At 47.3% G+C, this 21874-nt stretch overlaps 8 protein-coding genes across 8 annotated transcripts; 5 read left to right on the top strand and 3 right to left on the bottom strand.

The window, feature by feature from the left end:
- Positions 1–77: 77 nt before the first annotated feature.
- On the bottom strand, positions 78–1333 carry E1B28_007091 (uncharacterized protein; the record flags this gene model as incomplete). The annotated part of the gene is made up of 5 exons (XM_043151799.1): positions 78–146; positions 209–690; positions 746–1084; positions 1131–1232; positions 1297–1333. The coding sequence occupies 5 exons, from the start codon at positions 1331–1333 to the stop codon at positions 78–80; spliced, it is 1029 nt and encodes a 342-aa protein (XP_043009879.1).
- Positions 1334–2215: 882 nt separating this feature from the next.
- Positions 2216–3343, top strand: E1B28_007090 (uncharacterized protein; the record flags this gene model as incomplete). Its single annotated transcript, XM_043151798.1, has 1 exon — positions 2216–3343. The coding sequence occupies one exon, from the start codon at positions 2216–2218 to the stop codon at positions 3341–3343; it is 1128 nt and encodes a 375-aa protein (XP_043009878.1).
- Positions 3344–4506: 1163 nt separating this feature from the next.
- On the top strand, positions 4507–8485 carry E1B28_007089 (uncharacterized protein; the record flags this gene model as incomplete). The annotated part of the gene is made up of 18 exons (XM_043151797.1): positions 4507–4701; positions 4775–4939; positions 5005–5294; positions 5354–5400; positions 5452–5771; positions 5820–5851; positions 5902–6010; positions 6040–6177; positions 6233–6319; positions 6379–6494; positions 6547–7006; positions 7062–7154; positions 7209–7346; positions 7402–7577; positions 7632–7848; positions 7914–8279; positions 8341–8404; positions 8457–8485. 18 exons carry the CDS (start codon positions 4507–4509, stop codon positions 8483–8485), a joined length of 3042 nt encoding a protein of 1013 aa, XP_043009877.1.
- Positions 8486–8732: 247 nt separating this feature from the next.
- On the bottom strand, positions 8733–10291 carry E1B28_007088 (uncharacterized protein; the record flags this gene model as incomplete). Its single annotated transcript, XM_043151796.1, has 8 exons — positions 8733–8816; positions 8892–8911; positions 8980–9233; positions 9307–9372; positions 9432–9534; positions 9596–9722; positions 9794–9957; positions 10021–10291. 8 exons carry the CDS (start codon positions 10289–10291, stop codon positions 8733–8735), a joined length of 1089 nt encoding a protein of 362 aa, XP_043009876.1.
- Positions 10292–10545: 254 nt separating this feature from the next.
- Positions 10546–12240, bottom strand: E1B28_007087 (uncharacterized protein; the record flags this gene model as incomplete). Its single annotated transcript, XM_043151795.1, has 5 exons — positions 10546–10582; positions 10638–10900; positions 10954–11406; positions 11467–11577; positions 11638–12240. 5 exons carry the CDS (start codon positions 12238–12240, stop codon positions 10546–10548), a joined length of 1467 nt encoding a protein of 488 aa, XP_043009875.1.
- A 1088-nt stretch (positions 12241–13328) lies between these two features.
- E1B28_007086 (uncharacterized protein) lies at positions 13329–16443 on the top strand. The gene is made up of 5 exons (XM_043151794.1): positions 13329–13658; positions 13720–14108; positions 14162–14335; positions 14390–15037; positions 15094–16443. Exons 2-5 carry the CDS (start codon positions 13934–13936, stop codon positions 15891–15893), a joined length of 1797 nt encoding a protein of 598 aa, XP_043009874.1. The 5' UTR covers positions 13329–13658; positions 13720–13933; the 3' UTR covers positions 15894–16443.
- A 105-nt stretch (positions 16444–16548) lies between these two features.
- E1B28_007085 (uncharacterized protein) lies at positions 16549–19677 on the top strand. The gene is made up of 13 exons (XM_043151793.1): positions 16549–16651; positions 16700–16902; positions 16968–17589; positions 17650–17874; positions 17929–18095; positions 18235–18457; positions 18537–18571; positions 18624–18685; positions 18749–18827; positions 18891–19004; positions 19125–19182; positions 19254–19374; positions 19442–19677. Exons 3-13 carry the CDS (start codon positions 17357–17359, stop codon positions 19520–19522), a joined length of 1398 nt encoding a protein of 465 aa, XP_043009873.1. The 5' UTR covers positions 16549–16651; positions 16700–16902; positions 16968–17356; the 3' UTR covers positions 19523–19677.
- Positions 19678–20253: 576 nt separating this feature from the next.
- E1B28_007084 (uncharacterized protein) lies at positions 20254–20525 on the top strand (the record flags this gene model as incomplete). The annotated part of the gene is made up of 2 exons (XM_043151792.1): positions 20254–20410; positions 20473–20525. 2 exons carry the CDS (start codon positions 20254–20256, stop codon positions 20523–20525), a joined length of 210 nt encoding a protein of 69 aa, XP_043009872.1.
- Between the last annotated feature and the right edge of the window lie 1349 nt (positions 20526–21874).

Below are 21874 nucleotides of genomic sequence, written 5' to 3'. Positions count from 1 at the left end.
GATGCAAAATCTTTCCAATTACTTACCAGCCCTCGTGAGCGATCATTCACACAGACTACTAAACGAATGGTTTTGGCTTATTCGAGTATCTGCCGAGCCTTCTTCAAGGCATTGATTGTATCATCTTGTAGATTTCGTATCACATCCTGAGCACCTTAGGTCAGATTGCCTAATTTCGGCAGATATCAACAAGAATCCAAAGACTCACCTTTGCATAAGAAATGGAACTGGTGAGTCCGACTCCGACTCCTGCCCATACAATCAACCGCGAAGTGTCTTTAGCTTCCTTGCTTTCATCAAATTTCTTCAACCGCTCCTCAAAACTAAGTCCATCCTCCACATCCTGGATGATGTTGTTCCTCAGGGCTCGACCATCATGTTTTGGTGGCCAACCATTGGTTCTTCCTACTTCATCAAACGCGAGAGTGCGCACCGTAGAATTTACGAGCTCTGCTTTCTTTATGGCCTCTTTCTGATCGGGAGTGTACACGCATTCGTGGGTAAATAGAAAACGTGTCCCCAGAGCGACTCCTTCCGCTCCAGCTGTCAAGAGTGCAGCTATTTGCTGGCCGGTGGAGATACCGCCAGCAGCGACAATTGGGGGTCTGGCAGGAATTGCGTGGATTACTGCTTGAAGTAGAGTGAGTAATGGTGGGGCTTCTGATCCACCGTGTCCTCCTGCTTCGATGCCTGAACCAATCTGGTGAGATCAAGTTGATCGAAAATCAACATTTCTATAACGCACCCTCGACGACAATCACATCTACTTTCCATTCATTGGCAGCTTGAATGGCATCTTCAACGGAATGGACCATTGCAAATACCAACGTCTTGTGTTTGCGCTTCGAATCATATTCTCGTACTTGCGCAATGTATCTTCCGAGATCAGTGCCAAAAGCGAACCAAACAGCGGCTGGCTTTTCTTCGAGGATAGCGGTGATGCGAGGATCATCAGAGATTTCGGTGATATCGAGAATCCAACCGATCAGTCCAACGCCAACTGGTATAGGGTCATCTTCCTTCAAGCTGAGATTCTTCCGGGCCAACTTCAGGTTCTGCTTGAGGTCATGAGAGGACATGAATTCTGTGGAAATCGGCGAACGATCGTGGAAGTTGAAAAGTGCATTCACCTGCGCCTATGAATCCAAATCCTCCTGCTCCAGTGACAGCACTTGCTAGCTCCCCTCTCCCAGCAAAACCCATTGGTGCGAGGATAATGGGTACAGGGATGTCTTATGTGACAAAACTGAACGTGAGGCTTCTACTAATAGTGAATCGAAAGCCCAAAAGCCTTACTGAGTAGCCTTGTGATGGATGTCTTGATCTGGGGCATCGCCAACGAAGATTTGCCAGAAGCACGGATTGAAAGTCGTTTATAAAGCAAGTTGTTCTTTCCGACTCATTTCATTGCGCTGAACGGAGCTAGGCTATGTGCGGAAATGAATAGTTCCTTGAACTATGTATAGCAAATGAATGTCAAGGACTCACCGTACGTTGCTCATTTACCAGCCCAATCATAAAGCTGAGAAACAGTTTGAATCTGAAACCTGGTAATAGCGAGCTCGAGGATTCGGCATGTTTAGACTCGTTTGGGACATGGGCCCATCTTGGATCCATACATAAACTCAGCTAGCCCGGACTGAAGGTGTCGACGAGGGATGGAATGTGTAATCAAGATTCAAACCGTAAAACCGTGTGTGACTAGCTTCCGGTTATTGGCTATGGTCGTGTCAGAATAAGCTATCCAAGCTAATTGAATTAGTCCCGGCGCTCTTCAAACATACGCAATCACAGTCAGATGGACATTATGCTTGGGGTGGGCGCTTGGTGGGCGCACCAGCGGTTAACTTTGCCTCTCTCCTTGCTCTCTCCTTTACTCCCATCATCTCTCTCTCTCTGAGTTCATCATCCTCGAGAGTACCAGGTATGTGTCCTGGCCTCATTAGAATAGTCGAGTGCTGATACATGACCCCTTGCAGTGGATTCAGAATCAACAACGATCTGATATAAAGCTTAACTGTGATCTGATATAAAACTTTCGACGGACATCTGCGAAACGAAGCTCACTAAGGGGAATACCCACGTCCAGAGTAGCTGTTTCACTCTTACCAACAAGCCACAGACCACCCAAGGAACCCTAATATAGGCGATTTAAAGCCTCATCGAACCTTGACTTTTCCCCCAGTGATCACTACCTTCGTTCCTTCACATCGTCATGTCGGATCCGTTTGTCTATAGGCCACCAACGAACTTCGGGTCTGGCTACATAAACCAGTCCTATTCTACACCTCAAACCTCTCCATACATTCCCGCAACTGTTCTACCTGTTTCAGGCTCCCCATACCACTCTCCATACCAATCCCCATACCGAAATTCTATACCATTGCCACCAAGTTCACCCAATAATGCCAACCGTGTATTATTCCCTTCCACTGGTTACGATCCCGCAACTACATTCGACCCAATTTATAGTCGGCCACGGCGACCATCGTGGCACGGGCACGCTACGACTTCACCATATCTCGCTGCGACTGAGGACCCCTACTCACGAGAACGTCGTCGCTCCTTTGGCGGAGCTGATCCGTACTCGCCATATCCTTACGCCTGGGCCGGTGGAGCGTATGACGCCTACGCAGCCACCTGGCCCAATTATGGTGGTTCGTCGTATGGAAGGGTGTCACCCTTACAGGGCCTCCCTCATTCTCCCAGTCAATTCCATCTTCATCCATGGCTCAACGCAGAGGATTGGAGGGGTGACTTCCTCTTCGATTTGTCCTCCCATCACTTTAATCCTGCTGTAGTCGTTTCTCATACAAGACGTCCAGATGGCAGTCTTGCCATTGACCAAACCAGGCAAGCACCGATGGACGTCATGATGCAACAAGCTACAGTGCCAGGGTTGACGAGGTTGAGGGTTGTTTGCGAGCTCTTGCCAAAGTGGCCCATCGATATCTCATACAATGCGCAAAGCGACGGAATGGAGAATCCAGGGTCGATTGCTTTCCGTCCTGATCCACTCATAACCTCAGGATCACACGTTCCACCGATTACTTTCCTTGACGTCCTATTGTGCATCCATCGATCTTTGCATACCAGAATCACGCAGACCGACTGGGCCCAGTTGTCCCCGGTGGAGGAGGAACATGTATCTCGCGCTTATACGCAGAGGTGTCGAGCTCTTGCTCATTCAGGCGGGTTTGGCGGTGGCGTTTATGGGTCGGATGCGGAACAAGCTGTAAGGAATCAGGGTGTGAAGAGAGTTGATTTCCTGCTAGGGAAGGTTTGGTTTAGGGGTTGTAGGGTGGACTGGTCCGATGGTATCCTCAGGTTGATGGTCAGCTAAGCTGCTGACATTTCGTATTTCGTTGCTATCGAACGCCCAGGGCTTGATTTACTATCTATTGAGATATTGTACGCAAATATGTATGTCGGTAATTACTGTAACGAAGCCGTATTATGAAAAGAAAGGAAATAAACACTAAATCTGTTCAATACCTAAACAACTTTTTTGGCCCATTTCTTCAGTGTCAATTCCAACAACTTCTTGTCCCTTTTATTCTAATGGTGAAAAGACTCTGGAAGGTCCTGATGCCAGTAAAAAAAAGGTACCACGGGCGAGAATCCGTGGAGAAGGGTCCGGGATGGAGTCCATCTTCAGGTCGGTCCGTCTTTCCAAATACACCGCCCTGCTCAGAGTTGCAGCCACACCGTTAACCATCATGAAGCAATTATAGCCATCGCAGGCTCGGCCCCTTCATCTATGCTCTGTTCAAGTCGGATGATGACTGAATTTGATACGTTTCAGAAGTGAAGGAAGCCAGTATATATGTTCCGAGTCGACAAGAACCGTGGTGCGGCAAACCCTCCAAACGCTGCTTCATGCTGTGTTTCGTTCTTCGGTACAAATAGTCCCTTGGCCATGAGCTGTGGCGTACTCAAGGAACGAAGCTATAAACAAAAGAGGGCTTACCTTCGACGTCGTGTATAACTTGACTGAGTGGCTCAGTTCGGATTTGAAAGACTGAGAGTCTCTCCCCAGCTGCGCGAGGTCGAGAAACGTATGGGTTTCGCTGCTATAGAGTGTGTATCGAGTACTACCTTCCAGTGTAGTAAGATTAGCACTACATGGAATTCTAGCTCGTCGTCGTGGTTTTTCTGAGATGGGATGCACGAATATCGGAACCTCAGTACCCTACATGCCCTGGTGAGTTCTTTTTCTCTTTTTGGTTACATCTAGATTGTTGCTTGGTCTTGAGGTAATTATCGTCGGTGGTTGGTCGGTGGCGAAGGTTGGCTAGGCTGTTGGAATTGTTGAAATGTAAATGTGACCAGTTGTTCCGGCTGCCAGCCTCGTGGGACTTGGGACTGACCGTGATCTGAACATCGACCAGTAAACTCCTACTCGGTGCTCCCTTTCATTCTCGAATCTCCATTAACGTCTTTAACACTGAACCCCTCAGAGTACCCGTATCATCGGAAGAACAAGTATCCTCGCATCTTGTCATAATGATATCGACCGCACTACGAAACTTTAAGGAGCCCACCAAGGAACATTTGACTCAGAATTTCTTCTCCTTACCGTCCACACCCACGATCCCCCCGTCACCAAAAGGAAAAAGTGCATCAGGTGATGGTGGAATAGAGAAGATGGACATTAATGCGGTGTTGAGTTTAGGTGTGCAAGGAGAAGAGGATTCATATGTGAGTGGTGCCCGACTTTTCTATTCCAGCAACTCTCTCGAAGGAAACTCATAACGAATGCACTACCTTCCAGGCCGGAAAGTTATACTTGATGTCCCCTTATCTTGCCTTTTCATCGCTGGATAGGAAGTCAGTTCGATTCACGATCCCTTTATCAACCGTACGGCGCGTAGAGCGTCTCAATGCTCGTGCAGGGATATATGCCCTTAGTCTATTGATGTGGCACGGCGGAAAGATAGTTAGTACTTCTGCTCGTTCTGTTTTGCGTGACCTTGAGCTCAAAACGTTTACCTACGCTTGCAGATTGTTCAGTTGACCTCCCTTCGGCCAACAGCGGACCTATTTTGTTCATTGTTACGTGACGCGCTGAAACTGGAGTTACAGCGCGGAATGATGAAGCAAGTGAAAGGCTTTGTGAAGACGTGCTATTCGGAAATTCTGATCTCTTCAACTGGATCAACGACTGAGGACGGTGTTGCTGCTGCTACGACCACCGCTGGTGCTGGTGAGAAGGAAGGCGCGGAGTCGACGGAGGAAGCGACTTATCATAACGGTCTCGGAATCAAATTTAAATTTCCTGGTGATCCAAAGAAGTGCGTTTCTTACTCTATCTTTATTCTCGTCGCGTCTCGCCTGACGTCGTAACTCACAGACTTCGTGAAGCATCTAAAATTAAACTATGGACAGCATACCTCAAAAGTTCGTGTACATCTCATACCTAACCAAAACTCGTGTACTCATGACCTACAGCCCACGGTCGGAACATCACCCTTCTTCGTTATCCTCAGTGTACACGGCTCGTACAAGTAGGTTTGCCGAATCGGCTACGAGGGGAAATGTGGGAAGTTCTATCTGGCTCCATTTTCCTTCGCTACTCGAATCCAGGGTTCTATGAGCATACCCTCGAAGAGAACAAAGGGAGAACAACACCGAGCACTGATGACATCGAAAAAGATCTCCATCGGAGCTTACCTGAATATCCCGGTTATCAATCGGAAGAAGGCATCGGAGCATTGAGGAGAGTACTACAGGCGTACTCGTTCAAAAATCCTGAACTGGGATACTGTCAGGTGTGTTAGGAAGTCGTCTCCCCGGTTTCTCGTACTCACAGTTCGCAGGCTATGAACATACTAGCTGCCGCCATCTTAATGTGAGCAAAACACCGCAAGGAACGTACTTGATGTGCTCACCAACGAACAGATATATGTCAGAAGAACAGGCATTTTGGCTTCTTGAAGTGCTCTGCGACCGTCTTCTACCGGGCTATTACGCGTTCGTACCTCTCGGATTCACCTATATCAGTTCAAAGGTTCATTTTTCTTCCTCTCAACGAAATAGACCCTCGATGCACGGTACCCTTTTGGATCAACGAGTATTCGAGTCTCTAGTCCAGCGGTGTCTGCCCATGATTCACGACCACTTCCAAGACGTCGATGTGCAACTATCTGTAGCATCATTGCCATGGTTCTTGAGCCTGTCGGTATGACTTACTCAACTGTCCGTGCAGAGAATGACGAAAGGTGTGGTGCAGATTCATCAACAGCATGCCTATGGTTTTCGCTTTCCGTATCGTGGACTGTTTCTTCTGCATGGGACCAAAAGTCCTATTTCAAGTCGGGTGAGTTCCTGCGACTAAAACGGTTCAGTGTTAAATAATTTTGACCTACTTCTTTCAAGGCTTGGTTAGTCTCTCCTGGGCATGAAATGAACTATCGTCCTTATTTCTTTCCAGCTATACTAAAAATCAACGGAGAGAAGCTCCTGCAAGCACAAGACGACGGAGGTTTCCTGAAGTATGATCAAGTCAGCTCATAAAGCGCTCCTTCGCTCACTCCGATTCACCAGTATAATGCGGGACTACTTCTCATCTTTGGGCGACTCCGCGCATCCCGACTCAGCTGATCCTCGAGCACGAGCCATAACACGATTCCAAGAGCTCCTACTAGTTTCCTTCCGAGAATTTTCTGTCATCACCGACGATATGATCCATTCCGAAAGAAAGCGCTTCAGAACGGAAATTATTCAAAGCATCGAGACATTTTCCAAACGGTCCGCGATCAGGAATCTGAAGACACTCTGTAGATTCAGTAAAGATCAAGCTGGCATGATATACGACGCTCTGTATCATGCCATCTGCGTTGTACCCCCTCCACCAGTAATATTACCACCACCAAGTCTTTTAACCACAGCCGATGGAGGTGAGGAGAAGCCGGAAACAAGAATCGGGCTCAAGACCTTCCGTGTCTTCCTCAGCGAGATTGCTACATGGGCGAGGGACGAAAAAATAATCAGTAATGGATTTCAAGTATGTTATGCACTCGACAGCTGGATTTAACTCGCTGACCAGCTCTTTTTTCTAGCAACGCGTAGATCGGGAAATTGCAGATCATGAATTCATCGATAGGTTATTTTACTTTTGGGACACCTCCTGTCGAGGCGCCCTGTCATTTCAGGTAAACCTCTCCTATCGTTCTCGTTTTACCTAACCCCGCAGTTTCCAACAATAGGATCTGGTATCTGGTTTAGACGGCGTCATGTTCAATGATCTCATGGAAAACATCGAGTGGTTTTTCAATCTGCACGACAAGAACAAAGACGGACACCTCACCAAAGATGAAGTTTTGACAGTCTCGGAAACCTTTTTGGTATTGTTTATGAATGTTGCTCTGATAACAATCTACCCTGTTGACATTTCTTTAGTTCATTTTCAGATTTGAGATTGGCGACGCCTATTTGGGGGCAGTTAGTCGATTTATGTCCAACGCTTTTGAATACGGGGATGCCTTACTCCCACAATCAAATGAAACGGGACCAGACGGAGAACCTACATCACCACCGCCACTCCCCCCAAATCAGCCCTACTTGAATTTAGCGACGTAAGTCTGAGCATCTAAAGTCATGGTCTCCTCTTACTAACAACGCGTTACTAGGTTCCGTATGGTCGTACTTGCCGATGAGATACTCGAATCGTTCTTCGAAACGGATCTTTCAGCTTCCTTCCACCTAGATCCTGTACCAGAACTGGAACTTCCCGCATCGAATAGCGGATTACTAGGCGACATATGGTCCCAGATCGCCACAGATACCAATAAGAAAATGTTCAACCTGTTTACGGACGAGATTGGCAAGTCCATCGGGAAGCACCAGGTAAGTTAAACAGAACTAGCCCCTCCCACACGGTTCGCGTTAACCCTCTTTTGCTCTTGGTACAGGTTATCCATCGCCCTTCGATCGGCAGATACACCAAACTCGAGGAACCGAAAGCGAGGGAGTCACTTCTCACCCCCGCGATGCGACATTCAACGTCTAAATCGAGTCTCAAGACCGAGATCAGCTCAGCTTCCTTACATCCGTCTTCTTCGTCGACGCTAGGTGTCGATACCCCTGCTGCTTCACCTGTTGCGCCGCCGAAATCCAAGGGACATGCAGAGGAATTAAACGCGCTGCCGATAGTTCAAGCAGTCAATGCTGCTTTGATGACAAGAACAGCGTTCACGATTGATGATACTAATCACGATGAAGACGATTATGAAGATGATGGCGAGGCTGGGGAACATGATGACGAAGTCATGGATGAGGTTCTGAATTCTCTACATATTCATGTATGGGTTGGGGTACTGACAGATTCGTTGTATTTAGGTCGACGCTTTCCTTGAAGAGAACGACTCAGGGCTGACTGACGCTGATAAAGATATTGCCAAAGGTTTGTTGATCTCCATTGTTTCCGGTGGTACGCGGCTTATATTCATTTCTAGATCTATTGCATGCGGAACCTGTCAAATGAGATTCATTCGGACAATTTTGCGGTGGTGGATCTGGACTGGGTCGCTTCAATGTATACTATTTTGGACAACCGGAAGACTCACTTATATGTCAAATACATTGATTACAACAGGTGGAAACAATCAAATGGGTGAGGGTATAAGCAGATGGGGTAGAATGCTACAAAGGGCCTGGATTTTCTACACGAAGCAGTCGGTATCACCGTTTATATAGACAAAAACTTTGAAGATATGAAATGATTCGGATCCTTAGTTTCGTTGATCCTCCCAAATCCGAATGGTCAGGTCGGAGTCAATCGAACCAGTTGCAATCATATTCCTTGCTGGATGGGTCTAGAGAGAACAAGAAGGAAAGGAGGTCAACAACACTGTATTGCCAGTCATGGACGTCTCGGAAAAGCCACGCACAGCCACGGCTACAACGACGTCTAGCCATAGGGAAATAGTTTGTGTTTTAGACCGAGAAACGGCGTAATTATGGCATTTCCAACGTTACCTTGGTGCCCCTCTAAAACTTGAACAACTTCGCGTGTTTGTAGATCCCAGATGTATGTTTTGTGGTCTTCGCTCCCAGCAACGATCCATTTTCCTCCCGTTACACTAAAACAAGCCGAAATGCAGTATTTGGCGTTGACGTGCCCGGTATAGGTTTTGAGACAGCGCGTAGTTTGATAGTCCCATAACCGAATGGCACTATCGTGAGCGGTAGACAGAATGTACTTGGAATTCGGTGAGAACTGTACTTGTTGACTGAAATAAAGGGGGGGAGGGGGTTAGAAATTGACCCGTATTCATTGAAAAAAAAACCGAAAGATAAAGGTACCAGATGGCGTCATGTCCTTCAGCGAGGGTTTTGAGGCATTGTCCGTTCGTCGTGTTCCAGATACGGCTAGATGAAGCGGGGGAATAAGGACGCTACCAATTGAATCAAATAGATTGAAAACCGACATTAGCCCATCCAACGCGCAAGAGACAATGAGACTCGAGTCGCGATTGAAGTGTACTGCCGTGACATAGTCTAGATGCGCGTGTAAGGTCTTCAAGCATTTTCCTGTGCATGAACGTCAGTCTTTTTTTGAAAAAACGCTATTTCATGTCTGTGGAAAACCAGCCTCTTTTCGTATCCCAGATCTTAACATCTCCATCACACGCTCCAGACACCAAAAGCGTAGCGGTCGAGTTATAGTTCAAACAAAACACCCATTTCGTGTGGCCTCTTAACAGCTTATGGCAAACACCCTTTCCATCAAGGCATCAGGATATATTGGCCAGGGATGAGAATAAAACGGTTTTTGTCACTAGAAACGCACGGTATCGACTTCCCATATCCGAACTGTTGTATCATCGGATGCTGAAGCAAGATAAACGCTATCGTTGGACCAAGATATATCCGAAAGACCAGCAGTATGTCCAGATAGATTTCGTATCAATTCGCCGGTGAATGGGTTCCAAATTTTGACGATGTTTTCAGCTCCTGGAAAAAAAGAGAAAAAACTGTTCTACAGGGGAAATTACACAAGGGCCAATTAACACGCACCGCAAGACGCTAATAACGTTCCATCCGGACTAAATTTGACAGCAGATATTGACATTGTGTGACCCGAAATGACATGCTTGAGCTGGTATTGTGGTCGTTCTCGTGCTGGTATTGTAGACGTTGTAGACGATGTGGTCGATGTTGACGGTTGGGGTGCTGGCGCCGGAGGTGCTTGAGCACTGTGATCCGGGACTTGAGGGTCGTCCTCAGTAGTTTGAGAGGTATTATCATCATCCGTCGAGGAATCATCCATTCCCTCAAGGGGATCCATAATCGAACTTGTTGAGAGTGCGCGGTATTGTAGTACAGATTCAAAAAAGGTGTGAGAAAAGCTACAAGAGGTTTACACTAAGTAATACATAGTAAAATTACACCCAAGAAGGAAAATGTACACAAATCGCGGCCGAGTACAACTACATCGTTGAGGGTATCTAGATCAACGATATTACAAGTATGTATACAACTCCAGTACTGCTATCCTGATAGCATTGTCATGATATTTATCGTCTCAGTTGTGACAACGGTTTAGTCGAAAATACCGCCAGCAGTATCGAAGCAAGAACTATTACATGAGTTGTGAGTTGACATGAACATAAATCACGAAGATACCAACTCACCGCGGGGGAGGTTTTCGAACCTCATATGTTACACCAAGACTTCCGTCCTCTTGCTCTTCTCGCGTGATTACAATCCTCTTATACGCCCTCCTTTTCGCATAATATGTTCGATGATCTAGTTCCCGAAGATTGAGACACATCTGAACAAGCTTCACAATAGCAAGGTGCATTCTATCGTCGTTATAATCAACCGACTTCCAAATAGCATGACCCCGAAAGACTTCCAGATAGCGGAATTGTGACAGGTAGCATAAAAGGTTATCCTATGTTAAGATGAGTATGGAGCATCGGTCAAATAAAAGAAGAAACCACGTACTAATTGCATAACTGGACATTGCTCAACAGATAACCAGGTAAGATTGGGGAAGACTTTTGTGAAGCGCAGAAAAGCGGTGGTGGGCCAAGTGCGAAGACATAATCGACGCAGATTCGAGCAGTTCCCGCTCTTGAGGAACTTCTCCCCCAATGAGTTCAAGGGTAATGTCGCATCAATGGAGTCGAGCGAAGGTGTATTATGGGCAGTCCCAAACTCGCCCAACGAATTGATATCGGTCTGGAAGCACTTTAGGAGGGGTAGACCATCAGCCGGAAGATTTACAAGCAAAGGGGTGCAGGAGAATTCCTCAAGGGCAAGATGGTTGGCGACGAATGTCGACCAGGATTTGGCACTGGAGCTTCCGGCACCAGATTGCAGGAATAAACGAAGTTTTTTGAGACTGGGGAAGAGAGAATCTGCTAGCGATGTGATTTCGAGCGGAACTTCAAGAAACTAGATCAGGTTTGTGAGCGATAAAGATTAAGCTCTTGTCTGCAAGGAAGCGTGACATACTTCCAATAGAGGCGACTGCATCAGGAATTCCTGCACAATTCCACCCATGGAAGGTAAGCCCCATACTTCTCCACGCAAACAGACATATCGAAGATGCTTCATATTCCATATCTGTAAACTGATTTGTTAGTGATCGACAACGAAACAAGTAAATACAACACCACAACACACCTGCTCAAGCTGTCGCGCTGGGGAAGATGGACGTAGCCTCATCGCTCCCGACAAAGACAAGTGGGTAAGCCTGGTCGATTCTCCTAAGGACTCCAAGATGTCTCCTTCATTGCACGCGGATAAACTCGATGAGAGTTGCTGATCGTCTGGATTTTCCCAGATAAATTCCTGCAGGTGTGTCATATGCCGTAGTGCGATACATATGTTGGATAACCTAGTTAGTTCGAGATGCAGTTCTTGCTGTGGATTGGAAGGACCTTGGGGGACAAGCGATGAAGGATATTGATCTGGTGTTGTGTGGTTGTCTTTCGAGCAACAATGCACTTTTCGAACGTTACGAGCCAGATCGGACCGCCGCGCCAAGTGTCCCCACATTGCTGCGAGTCTATGTCGAGTACGAATGACACGGTATTCGCTATGCCTGGGTACGACTAGGTGATAACATGTACGATTGGCCAAAGCTAGAGATGTTAAATCGCTCCTAAGATCAAGCTCTGAAATAATTTGGTCAAGAACTTCCGCCGGTAGCGACAGAAAGTTCTTGTTACTACGACTCGGATTATTCCAGTCGCTTGTGTCTGGATATTCATAGTAAGAGAACATTTGGAGGAATGAAGGGAGAGGACGAGAGTGAGGTCCAGGCTTTGAGAATACCAAAAACGGCAAATTGGTATTTGCACTTGTTCTTCTACCTCTGTGATCACGTGGTTGTACTGATCGGTGATAGGTAAAACGGAAGCCAATCCTCAAGCGTTAGGGATTTACTTGGCGACTGGAGAGCAAACCTGCGTAAGTCCATTAACAACAGTTTGACACCAGTATGTGAAGATATTGAAATGTGTTTAAAATAAAAGATTTCGTATGAAGTTCGAACTCGAGCTGAACATAGCCAAAGCTTCTTACCTAGGCCTCTCGGGTCTCGACTTCCATCACGTTCACTGTCGATGGCTCTCGTATATTTCTCTGGTTTGGTTCAATCGGGTAATACAACGGGTCAAATAATCAGACAACCGTGACGATAATGGCTGGAGGCGGAGGTGATTCCATGGGTAAAGCGTGTGCTACTCATTATGGTAAGTGTTTCCTTATACGGTTCCGGCAATCCCTTCCGTTGACAGGACCGGTTATGGGACTATACACCGGTCCCCTTCACTTTCACTTCGACATGTTATGACTTTCCGTTGCCAGAACATTAAGCCGTATCAATCTTTGAACATTATGGGTTACAGCTGCACCGGTGAGTGCCCTGTGGCTGGGATGTCGAGCGAGACGGGCGACGGTGAAGAGGAAAAGAGATCGATGATGCCGTAAGTATCCCCAAAATGCCTCGGCAAGACTCGGCTGACATCGGCTAAGACAAGATGGGAGACTAGACAAATCCAGAATGGGGTCCGTTTTCGAACACCGCTAGCCGGAACGGACTCGTTACTATTTGGGTTTTCGGCTGAACTCGGCTAAGCTCGCTTAACAGATCCATCAGATTCTGACATTCGCTATGGATTTTTGTTGATATTATTCACCTACCCATAACAACTGGCGTCCAAATGTTTAGTTTGCTAGTAGATAAATACTTCGAAAAAATCGTAAAGGCTTCCATCTGGTTAGATTACAATGGTCCCACACGGGAACCGCCGGGACTAGTACCATTGCCTTATATTACGCTTACCGGTTTCCTCCGCTCATTTCGGTCACAGTGACCTCGACAGATTGTCTTCCATCAAAGAGTTCATCACAGCAAACCAAGCACTCAGTCGTCTCCGAGTGGCTCAGACTAGCGCTTACACTAATGCACTGGCAGGTTCGCTATCTAGATTTTCGGTTCTCTTCCAACTCCCTCTCCGGCTGTACACAGTCGGCTCCGACTCATAGCATGAAGGATGGTTGACCATAGAGTGGATCGTCATGGCATCTGGCAGCGTTGGACATCAATGTATGAATGTTCAGATCCCTTCTCGTTACTACATCTCCGCCCCCAAGAACAAGGAACACGTTAATCAAGGGTTCTCCTCGTTGGCTGTCAGGTCAGAACCTTCACATCGGATGCAAATCGCGAATTTAACGTCGCCTTTTGGCCAAGTTTAGAAGTTAAAGTTGCCCGAGTTTCCTCTCTCGGACAGGCATATAGTCAAACACAATGGCACTAAACACAATATGTTTATGTTCAATCTTTACCACCCCAACGAACAGGATCGTGTCCTTCCCTTGTCAAGTATAAGTTAGCCCTCAACGCCATTCAAAGAAATTTTTTTGACCCACCGGAAGCGTCGACCGCTCACCATTTTAAAACACCTCGTCCATGCAAAGCTATATCTCAACACCCTCTGTCTTTGGTATCTCGTATACACCTAATGTTCGCCATAGTACAAGGATCGCAACCGACTCAATCGTCCGAAGTCGGAAAACTTGGAAGACCTTGAAGTCGAACAAGCAGCTGGTCTGGGCGCCTCAGGTGGAGGCTGCTCTAATTGAAGGTAAGCTTTTCCTTGCTTCAAATTTCTTAGTGATACTACTGATGGTGCTTCAGGACTAGAGAAGTATCGACCGAGTTCTATCACGGACCCTTTGACTTTGAAGCGCTTTCCGAAACGCAACCGCTGGATAGCTGAGTACATCTTCCGGACCACGGGGCAGCAGCGAACAGCCAAACAGGTTGGCAGTCGGCTCCAGCAGCTTACGAATACTTGCAAGGATGAAAGAAGTAAGACCTTTCATCCTCTAAGTTAAGGTCGCCTTGAACTCATCTCCCGCTCAGTTTTAAGGCTTCTATCTCGGCGAGAATATACGCCTGAGCCAGAGATTCCTGATACACCTACTTGGGATGATGCGGGTTCCACCCTCTCCTCTTCGACAACGTCATCTCCTTATTCTCCATGTACACCCTGGGAGTTCTCTGAAACCTCGTCCACCTCGTCCGATGTCAATTATTTTACTGAAAAGACGCGATGCGGAGACGCATCTGACGAGCCACGCCTCTCCCACACGTCTGTGATCATTGAATTGACCCCGCCATTCACTTTGCCTCCGCCCCACTCGAACTCTCGCCGGTCTTCTTATTCAGAAGATAGAGAGTCACCCACCGATGATATTGGCCCCGAGTCCGTACCTCGTCTACCTGTCATTGACACTACCTCCCACCAGATCACCGTCCACAACTTTAACTTTCTCCCGCCTTTGGCTCCAACTGTCTCATTCATGTCTCCCATCCTTGTTTCCACATCCGAATTCCTTTCTTGCTTCCGTGTCACCTTACGAGGAAGCCTCATCTTCACTGAATCGACCGAGTTCACCTTGGAATCCAGTTCCACTCATTGCTGGTCGGACGTCCAGAAATCTAACCACTTGTACGTTAACAAATTTTTGCCGCACTTTTGGCAAAGGTTGTATCAATTTGAACCCGATGGTGCGGACGTTAATCTTTATCTTAATGCAAGTTACTGATAGTCGGTTTACGTCCAGATATATTCCAATGTTCCATTGTTCAACAAATTGCTCGCAAGGATTCAGTGCAGAGGAACACTCCGGAAGACATGAATGAGATCATTCACGCTGTGACATATTGTTTCAGACCTTCTGCAGTCTCAACTGCGAGCGCTCCCACCCAAGTTCCTTCCGTAGGTAAGGAAGGACCTGCGGTCGATGTATCAACCCGCCAAACCAACGACCGCTGTTCAGCTGTGGTACACCCGCCTTTTGTACCTGAGTTACAGCTCATGCATCCCGACGACACTTGTGTTACTCAACCGGGTTCACAGTCAAATGTTTCGGAAGGTGCCTTCTTGAACCCGTCCCCATTCCACGGTGTTGTCCAACCTGAGGTGCATTCATATGAGAACGCTTCGGTTTTACCGCAACAACATTTGGATTTTGTTAATCCGGGTGGCGATTGTTTTCCCCCTCATCCCTATCCCGAAATCACCTCTATGCCCGTCGTCCGAAGGTCTCATAGCCCAGATGGGCTGGATTTGGATTCTCCGGTGCGAGAATATCCCTTCGCTATTCCTATTCCTCCTCCCCGGTTCGCACAACCTGTACCGCATGGGGACACAAACCAGCACCAACAACTCTACATGTTCCATTCTCGTATCGGTGCTCCGGTCTATTTCTGGTTGGACAAAAACAACTGTGATCCTCATCCACTCGTTTCTAAGACGGGTGTTGACAGCATTAGCTACGAGCACAACCTTGATGATTGCCAGGATTCATGCGAGTTTGCCCAGCAGTCATTTGTTCGCCATCACCAGTATGGCATGTACTAGGCTCATGGCACGACGTAATCTCCCCCACAATGTTCAATTCATGTCCATGCTCCGCCACCTTACGATACCTGTGTTCATCAGCACCAGGAGTGGACCATGATATCGCAACCTCATTACTCGACTTCTTTGTTGTACAACTTCCGATGCCGTCCCCAGTTCTCAGTTCAGACCCAGAACGCCGTTACATCTTTATATCATACCTCGTTCTGCTTAATTTGCCCATCTTATTCTCATGTGTAGTATCATACACATCATCTAATTTTACAATCTCCCAACTACATCTATAATTACCACACGCCCTACATGCTATGCCGCATTACCTGCCAACATTCCCAACACAACGTTTTCGGTGCTCTGTTAATTAGTACATTCATTCTGTCTGTCATTGCATACCTTTTTATTCCATCATCTATGTAGGATCGCCGGCGGCGCATCTTTCCTTATAAGACTCGTTCGATACCACCCGTCAATCGCAATAGACGAACATTTTTTTCTCTCTCCCTCTGGACGACGGTTGCAGACTGCAGTCCACGGTAAGACGCAACTTGCGATAAAACATAAGGTGCCGATGCCGAATCCATCAGAATTACCATTGATGATTTCTCCTCCTCGTGAGTGGTACACCGTAACACGGATACGGTAACACCTTCTTTGGTCTCTCTCCGTCATAACCGCGCTCGTATCGCAAGTGAGGAAGAAGTAAAAAAACTTTGGATTCCCGGGCCTGTTCTCCCGTAACCAAGGAAAGATCTTCAAAGGTGGGAATTGTAGCTTTGATTGGGTTGGATGAAAACGAGGATGTACAGGTTAGTGGATGTATGGCTGGAAGGACTTGGAAAGTCGGATCTATCATCTGCGATCGTTTTTTTATGGGAGATGTGGTGCGGACATGATTATATTAAGCGTTTCAGCACTTCAAGATCCATTAATCACAATCAAATCCGGAACCTCATTGATTTTCGGCATCGGATGATGGGAGGGATTTATGGCTTCCAATAGAGACCGGTGTGTGAGTTGGCGCGAGTGCGTGTTATCTCAACACGGCATGCTAATCATGACTTCTACTTTTGTTAGAGTGGGGGAATTCCTAGTTGGTCTAAGCAAGTTTGTGGGATCTATCGTTGCCCTCGGAACGGTCAATTTATCCGTTAATTCTGGAGCAAGTAAAAAAAAACAAGCTCTGTACATGTGTTCACGGTGTGGGGGTCCTGTCACACGGACGCAAGGGGATCTCTAGACACATTTACCGCCGTACGGCTTTAGCGATGCATCTGCCTCACTCATTGATGGTCAATCTTCTTTTTTTCCCATACCTGTTCTTCCCCTTGATATGTACTCACGTTGGTCTGTTATTTAAGAGATACTGACCCTACCTCACGACCACCTTGTTCTCATCCATTTCTGACTTCCCTGAGAGGTTCAGCCACGGATATACTTGCCGCGCTCGCATCATCGGTTGTAGCATGGCCTATGACGACTCGAGTCGTCGCTCTGACAGCTCTATGACTGGTACCGACAAGACATCCCAACCACCTTCTCCCATATCAGAAGAAAAAGGGAGAGGTAGTCCCATCCCTAGTACGCTCGTTGTTGGAGACCAATTGAAGGAGGGAGGTAATGCGCTAGAGAGCGGAACGGTCGCGCCGCCAGACTTCCCAGAGGGTGGTTGGGAGGCCTGGTTGACTGTATTAGGCGGGCGAGTTCTACCCATAACTCATATCAAATAGGCACGCGTAACTGATTCGACACACATCAGGTGGATGGTCTTGTTCTGTACTGCTGGCTCGATGCAATCCTTTGGAGTCTACCAGAACTATTACACCTTGGTCTCGTTAACCGACCACCCACCATCGGACGTTTCTTGGATAGGATCAGTTCAGGCTTGCCTTATGTTTGGTGGAGGGATCATCAGTGGGAAATTGTTCGATAGCGGATTGTTTAAGTATATGTTGGCGGGAGGGAGTTTACTATTCGTGTTCTCGTGGGTACCTGATTGTCTTGAGGGCGTTCAAATGATCACTGATCCTTCAAACAGATCATTTATGTTATCGCTCGTCAAACCTCATCATTATTATCAGAACTTCCTGGCACAAGGAATCGGTATGGGACTCAGCATGGGCTTACTGTTTATGCCCACACTTTCGATCGCTTCTCATTACTTCAGAAAACGACGGGCGTTTGCGATGGGTATTATGTTAAGTGGTGAGTGTTGCACAACACGTAACCTTCGATGATGCTTGTAAGCCGTCACTCTTACCGCTGTCGGTGATCCCATATCTCGTAATCTTCCTCAACGAGTGTGGTTTCATACTCATGCTCTCCTTTACTGTTTGAATTTTAGGCGGGTCGCTGGGAGCAGCCATCTACCCCATACTGCTGAATCCTCTTTTCATGGGCAAAGTTGGCTTCGCGTGGGGCGTGAGGGCTGCATCATTCCTCAACCTCGGCTTCTTCATAATAGCGAACGTAATTATGAAAACCCGCCTTCCTCCACGGACAAACAAGAAACCTGTCGATATGAAAGGGATCTTCACGGACGTACCCTACCTGATCTGTAATGCAGGGTAAATATTCCCGGGCTCATTACCGAGCTCACTTCATTATTACATACATTGCGTTTGCTAACTGAGAAATCTTTGACAGGTCTTTCCTCGTGTTTTGGGGCTTGTTCGTACCCTGTGCGCTGACCTTCTACTCCGCATGGGACTGTTTTCCTCACGGTCCAAATAGACTTCTATCTCCAACTGTTTGCTGCGAAGCACCATATGTCACCGGCCGTCGTGACCTACGGAGTATGTTTTCAGGTTTTTGAACCCCGCTCTCGGTGTTGAACTCATTGTTGTAATCAATTGCAGATCACTGTCCTGAATATCGTTGGCGTAATCGGTCGGACCGTTCCAAACTTGTTCGCTGATATGTGGGGTCCATTCAACGGTATTTTCTGATTCGTGCTTTCTATTTCCACCCAGACTGAATCGGTACTTTCGTTCCCCCAAGTTACAATCACGATGGCTATCATCACGGGCTCTTTGGTATTTGCACTCCTGGGGGCGACTACAGGAGCAGGTCTGATACCCTTCGCGGTCATATACGGCTTTACCTCCGGTGGATGTAAGTGTCCTATATCGATATTTCCCTTTCAGAGCCATTTATTACAGACATCTAACGCCACTCCCTTTCATTTCCGTGCCTTATGATCTCTCTCTAAATCCCTTCTTTATTCGGTGGCAGTTGTATCTGTGTTAGGTCCAGTGGCGGCAACTTTTGCTCGTGACCTTAATGAAGTAGGGTGAGAGTCTTTTCTCCCTGTTATGACCAGGCTCATGGCTAACCGCCCGAGATTCTTCTTCGATGATTTAGACTCAGGATGGGCATTGTCACCTTTATCTCCAGCTTCGCCATGCTGACCGGTAGCCCAATATCCGGTGCATTATTACACTCTCCGGAGTATGTATGGCATCGTCCTGTTATTTTTAGCGGGGTGGGTATCATCTCATTCCATCTTTTCCCCGTGTGAGTTCTCACTTGCCCTACCCTACGCGCTGTAGGTTACGGTTCTCAGCGGTGCTGCGCTACTATTAATAGCAAGATCGATGCAGGCGAAACGAAAGAAGACATGGAGAGTCTAGTACTTTTGAGCACGACTTTTCTTGAATGCGGCAACTTGGAAGATTTACTACTAGGATGAAGGGATATTCCCGATTTTCTCCCACTCCCTCTACCTCAGACAGTGTATTTTTATCATGACTCCGTAAAGAGCACGATCACGGACCCTTTGAATCATTGTCGCAATTTTTGTTGTGTACTACGACGACAGCTCGCACGCTGGGACGGATCTATCTAGATGGATGCACACCACACATCTGTATACAAACCCCTTGCCTGCATTCGCATTATGGGCATTTAACATATCATTCCGACAGTTGGAACGTGTTTTTCTAGAATCAGCGAGCGGTGCTTCATTCCTCCTATACAGGAGGACTCTATCGACACTGAATAACGGGCGCTTGAGCGCTAGCGTTTACCTTATTCATCTCTCTCGCAATTTCAGAAGAGCCGGCTTAGGTCCTAGTGTAGGGGATCATCCTGATGTGACAGAGATCCGAGTCGGATATTCAGCGGGCGGTTCAAGCAACATGTGCATTTTTTTAAACTTTCACTTTCATCGCCTACTGCCTGAGTGGAGAAGCAACTCACATCACCTATCCTCCCCCACAACTTACCCAGTGTTCAGTTTGCAGTCATGAGGTTGAACCCTCTGTAGGATCGAATCGGCCCTTTCAGCGCACTGTCATCGCTAAAAGGTTCTGTTACTTCTTCCTCGAGGCCCGTCGTCGCCTCGGAAATCATTGTTTTTACCATGGTCGTTTACGACGTCGACGTCGCAAAAGACGGAGGTAGTTCACTCCTAGTAGAACCGTTGATGAAGACCAGCTGGAGGAGGGGCTGGTTGGGGGCTGGCCAGAGAGAGCGGGACAGTAACAACTTGCCGGGGGTGGTTTGCAGGCCTGTTAGTGGTGAGTTCGATCAAACTCGGATAAAGATCAAGGCCAGCGTAGCTGATTTCGACACACATTAGACGGCTGGTTTCTGCGTCGGTGGATGCAATCCTTCGGGGTCTACAAATACTGATACGCGACCACTCACCATTCCATTCCTTGGATGCGATCAGTCGACTCCAGACTTGCCTTATGCTTAGCGGAAGAACCATCAGTAGTAGGTAGTAGGAGGTTGTTTGATGGCGGGTATTTCGGGTGTACATGCCATGTTGGCGTGACCTCTAGGTCTTTCAATTTTCGTTTGTTCGCCGATCTGTCGAACAGATCATTGCTATCGCTCGTCAAACCACCGTTATCAGAACTTCTTGACATGGGGAATCGGACCTAGAGGCTAATATGGACATCCTGTTTATGCCAGACGAGGGCCCCTCGCGATGGGTTTGGTGTTGAGTGCTGCGCCACACTGGCACGTTCGCGAGCAACCATCTACCACATATCAGTGAACCCCCTTCCCAGTGGTGGGCTGCGTTTGGGATGCGTCGTGCTTCAAGCTCGACTTGATTATGAAGACACACAAACCAGAAACCTATCCGTTAGAAAGGGATCCTTCACGGCGTACCCTACATGATCCCAATGCGGGGTAACCATCGGCTCGTTTCTTTCTATTTCGATGCTGCTAGATTCAGCCTGGTGGGGCCCCGGGATCTGGTTGATTGTTAAGTACTTACACCCGCCCGAGCTTTCATGGCGTGTATGGTGTCCTTCATCTTTATTAATGTTGTGGGTGTTGTGTAGGTGACTGTTCTCAGCGGTGAGCGCTGCGCTGTTCCTGGTAAGTTAACGAGGGTACGTTATAACGAGTCGCGACTTACTTGAATGTGGCGATATCGAAGATTTACTACCAGGATGAAAGGATGTACTACTAGTACTAGCACTATTATCAGAAGGACCAGAAGACCTTGTTTTTAGAGGCGAGCGCCAAATTTGTCGCCAGCTGGCCATTCGTTCGCTATATATAATTGATATATTTCGTACAGTACCACCCACCCTACAGCAGCCCGAATGCGTTATCGTTCCAGAACATACACACGCACTAGTATACCTTGGCCCACCCGAAGTGGGCGCTCCAACGTTTTGCCTGTCGTGAATGGATCCCAGCACGCGAAGAGAAAGTTCGAATTGCAGAAAAATAGTAAAACAATGTTTTCTCTCTCGAAGCGCGAGCAAGCGAGTTCGCCACAAAGTTTATTCATTGAAAAAGGTCAGTGACCGGCAGCAGCGGCTTGTTGTACTTACGACTACGTCGGGCTCACACACCCACACAGGTACAGATCGATGATCCAGATGTAATTCCTTCTAAGGCCCCTGCGCAGTAGTGAATGATGACATCGATGACAACTCTGGTGAACATGTGTCGGCGACCTTGAGACACTGTACCAATTGACTCTTGCCAATTACGCTCAAACAAAAAAAAAACAAGAA

Source organism: Marasmius oreades, chromosome 4 (genome assembly GCF_018924745.1).
Source record: "Marasmius oreades isolate 03SP1 chromosome 4, whole genome shotgun sequence".
Classification (NCBI taxonomy): Eukaryota; Fungi; Basidiomycota; class Agaricomycetes; order Agaricales; family Marasmiaceae; genus Marasmius; species Marasmius oreades.
Note: the sequence above shows the minus strand (reverse complement) of the source record. Positions and strands in the feature narration are given on the sequence as shown.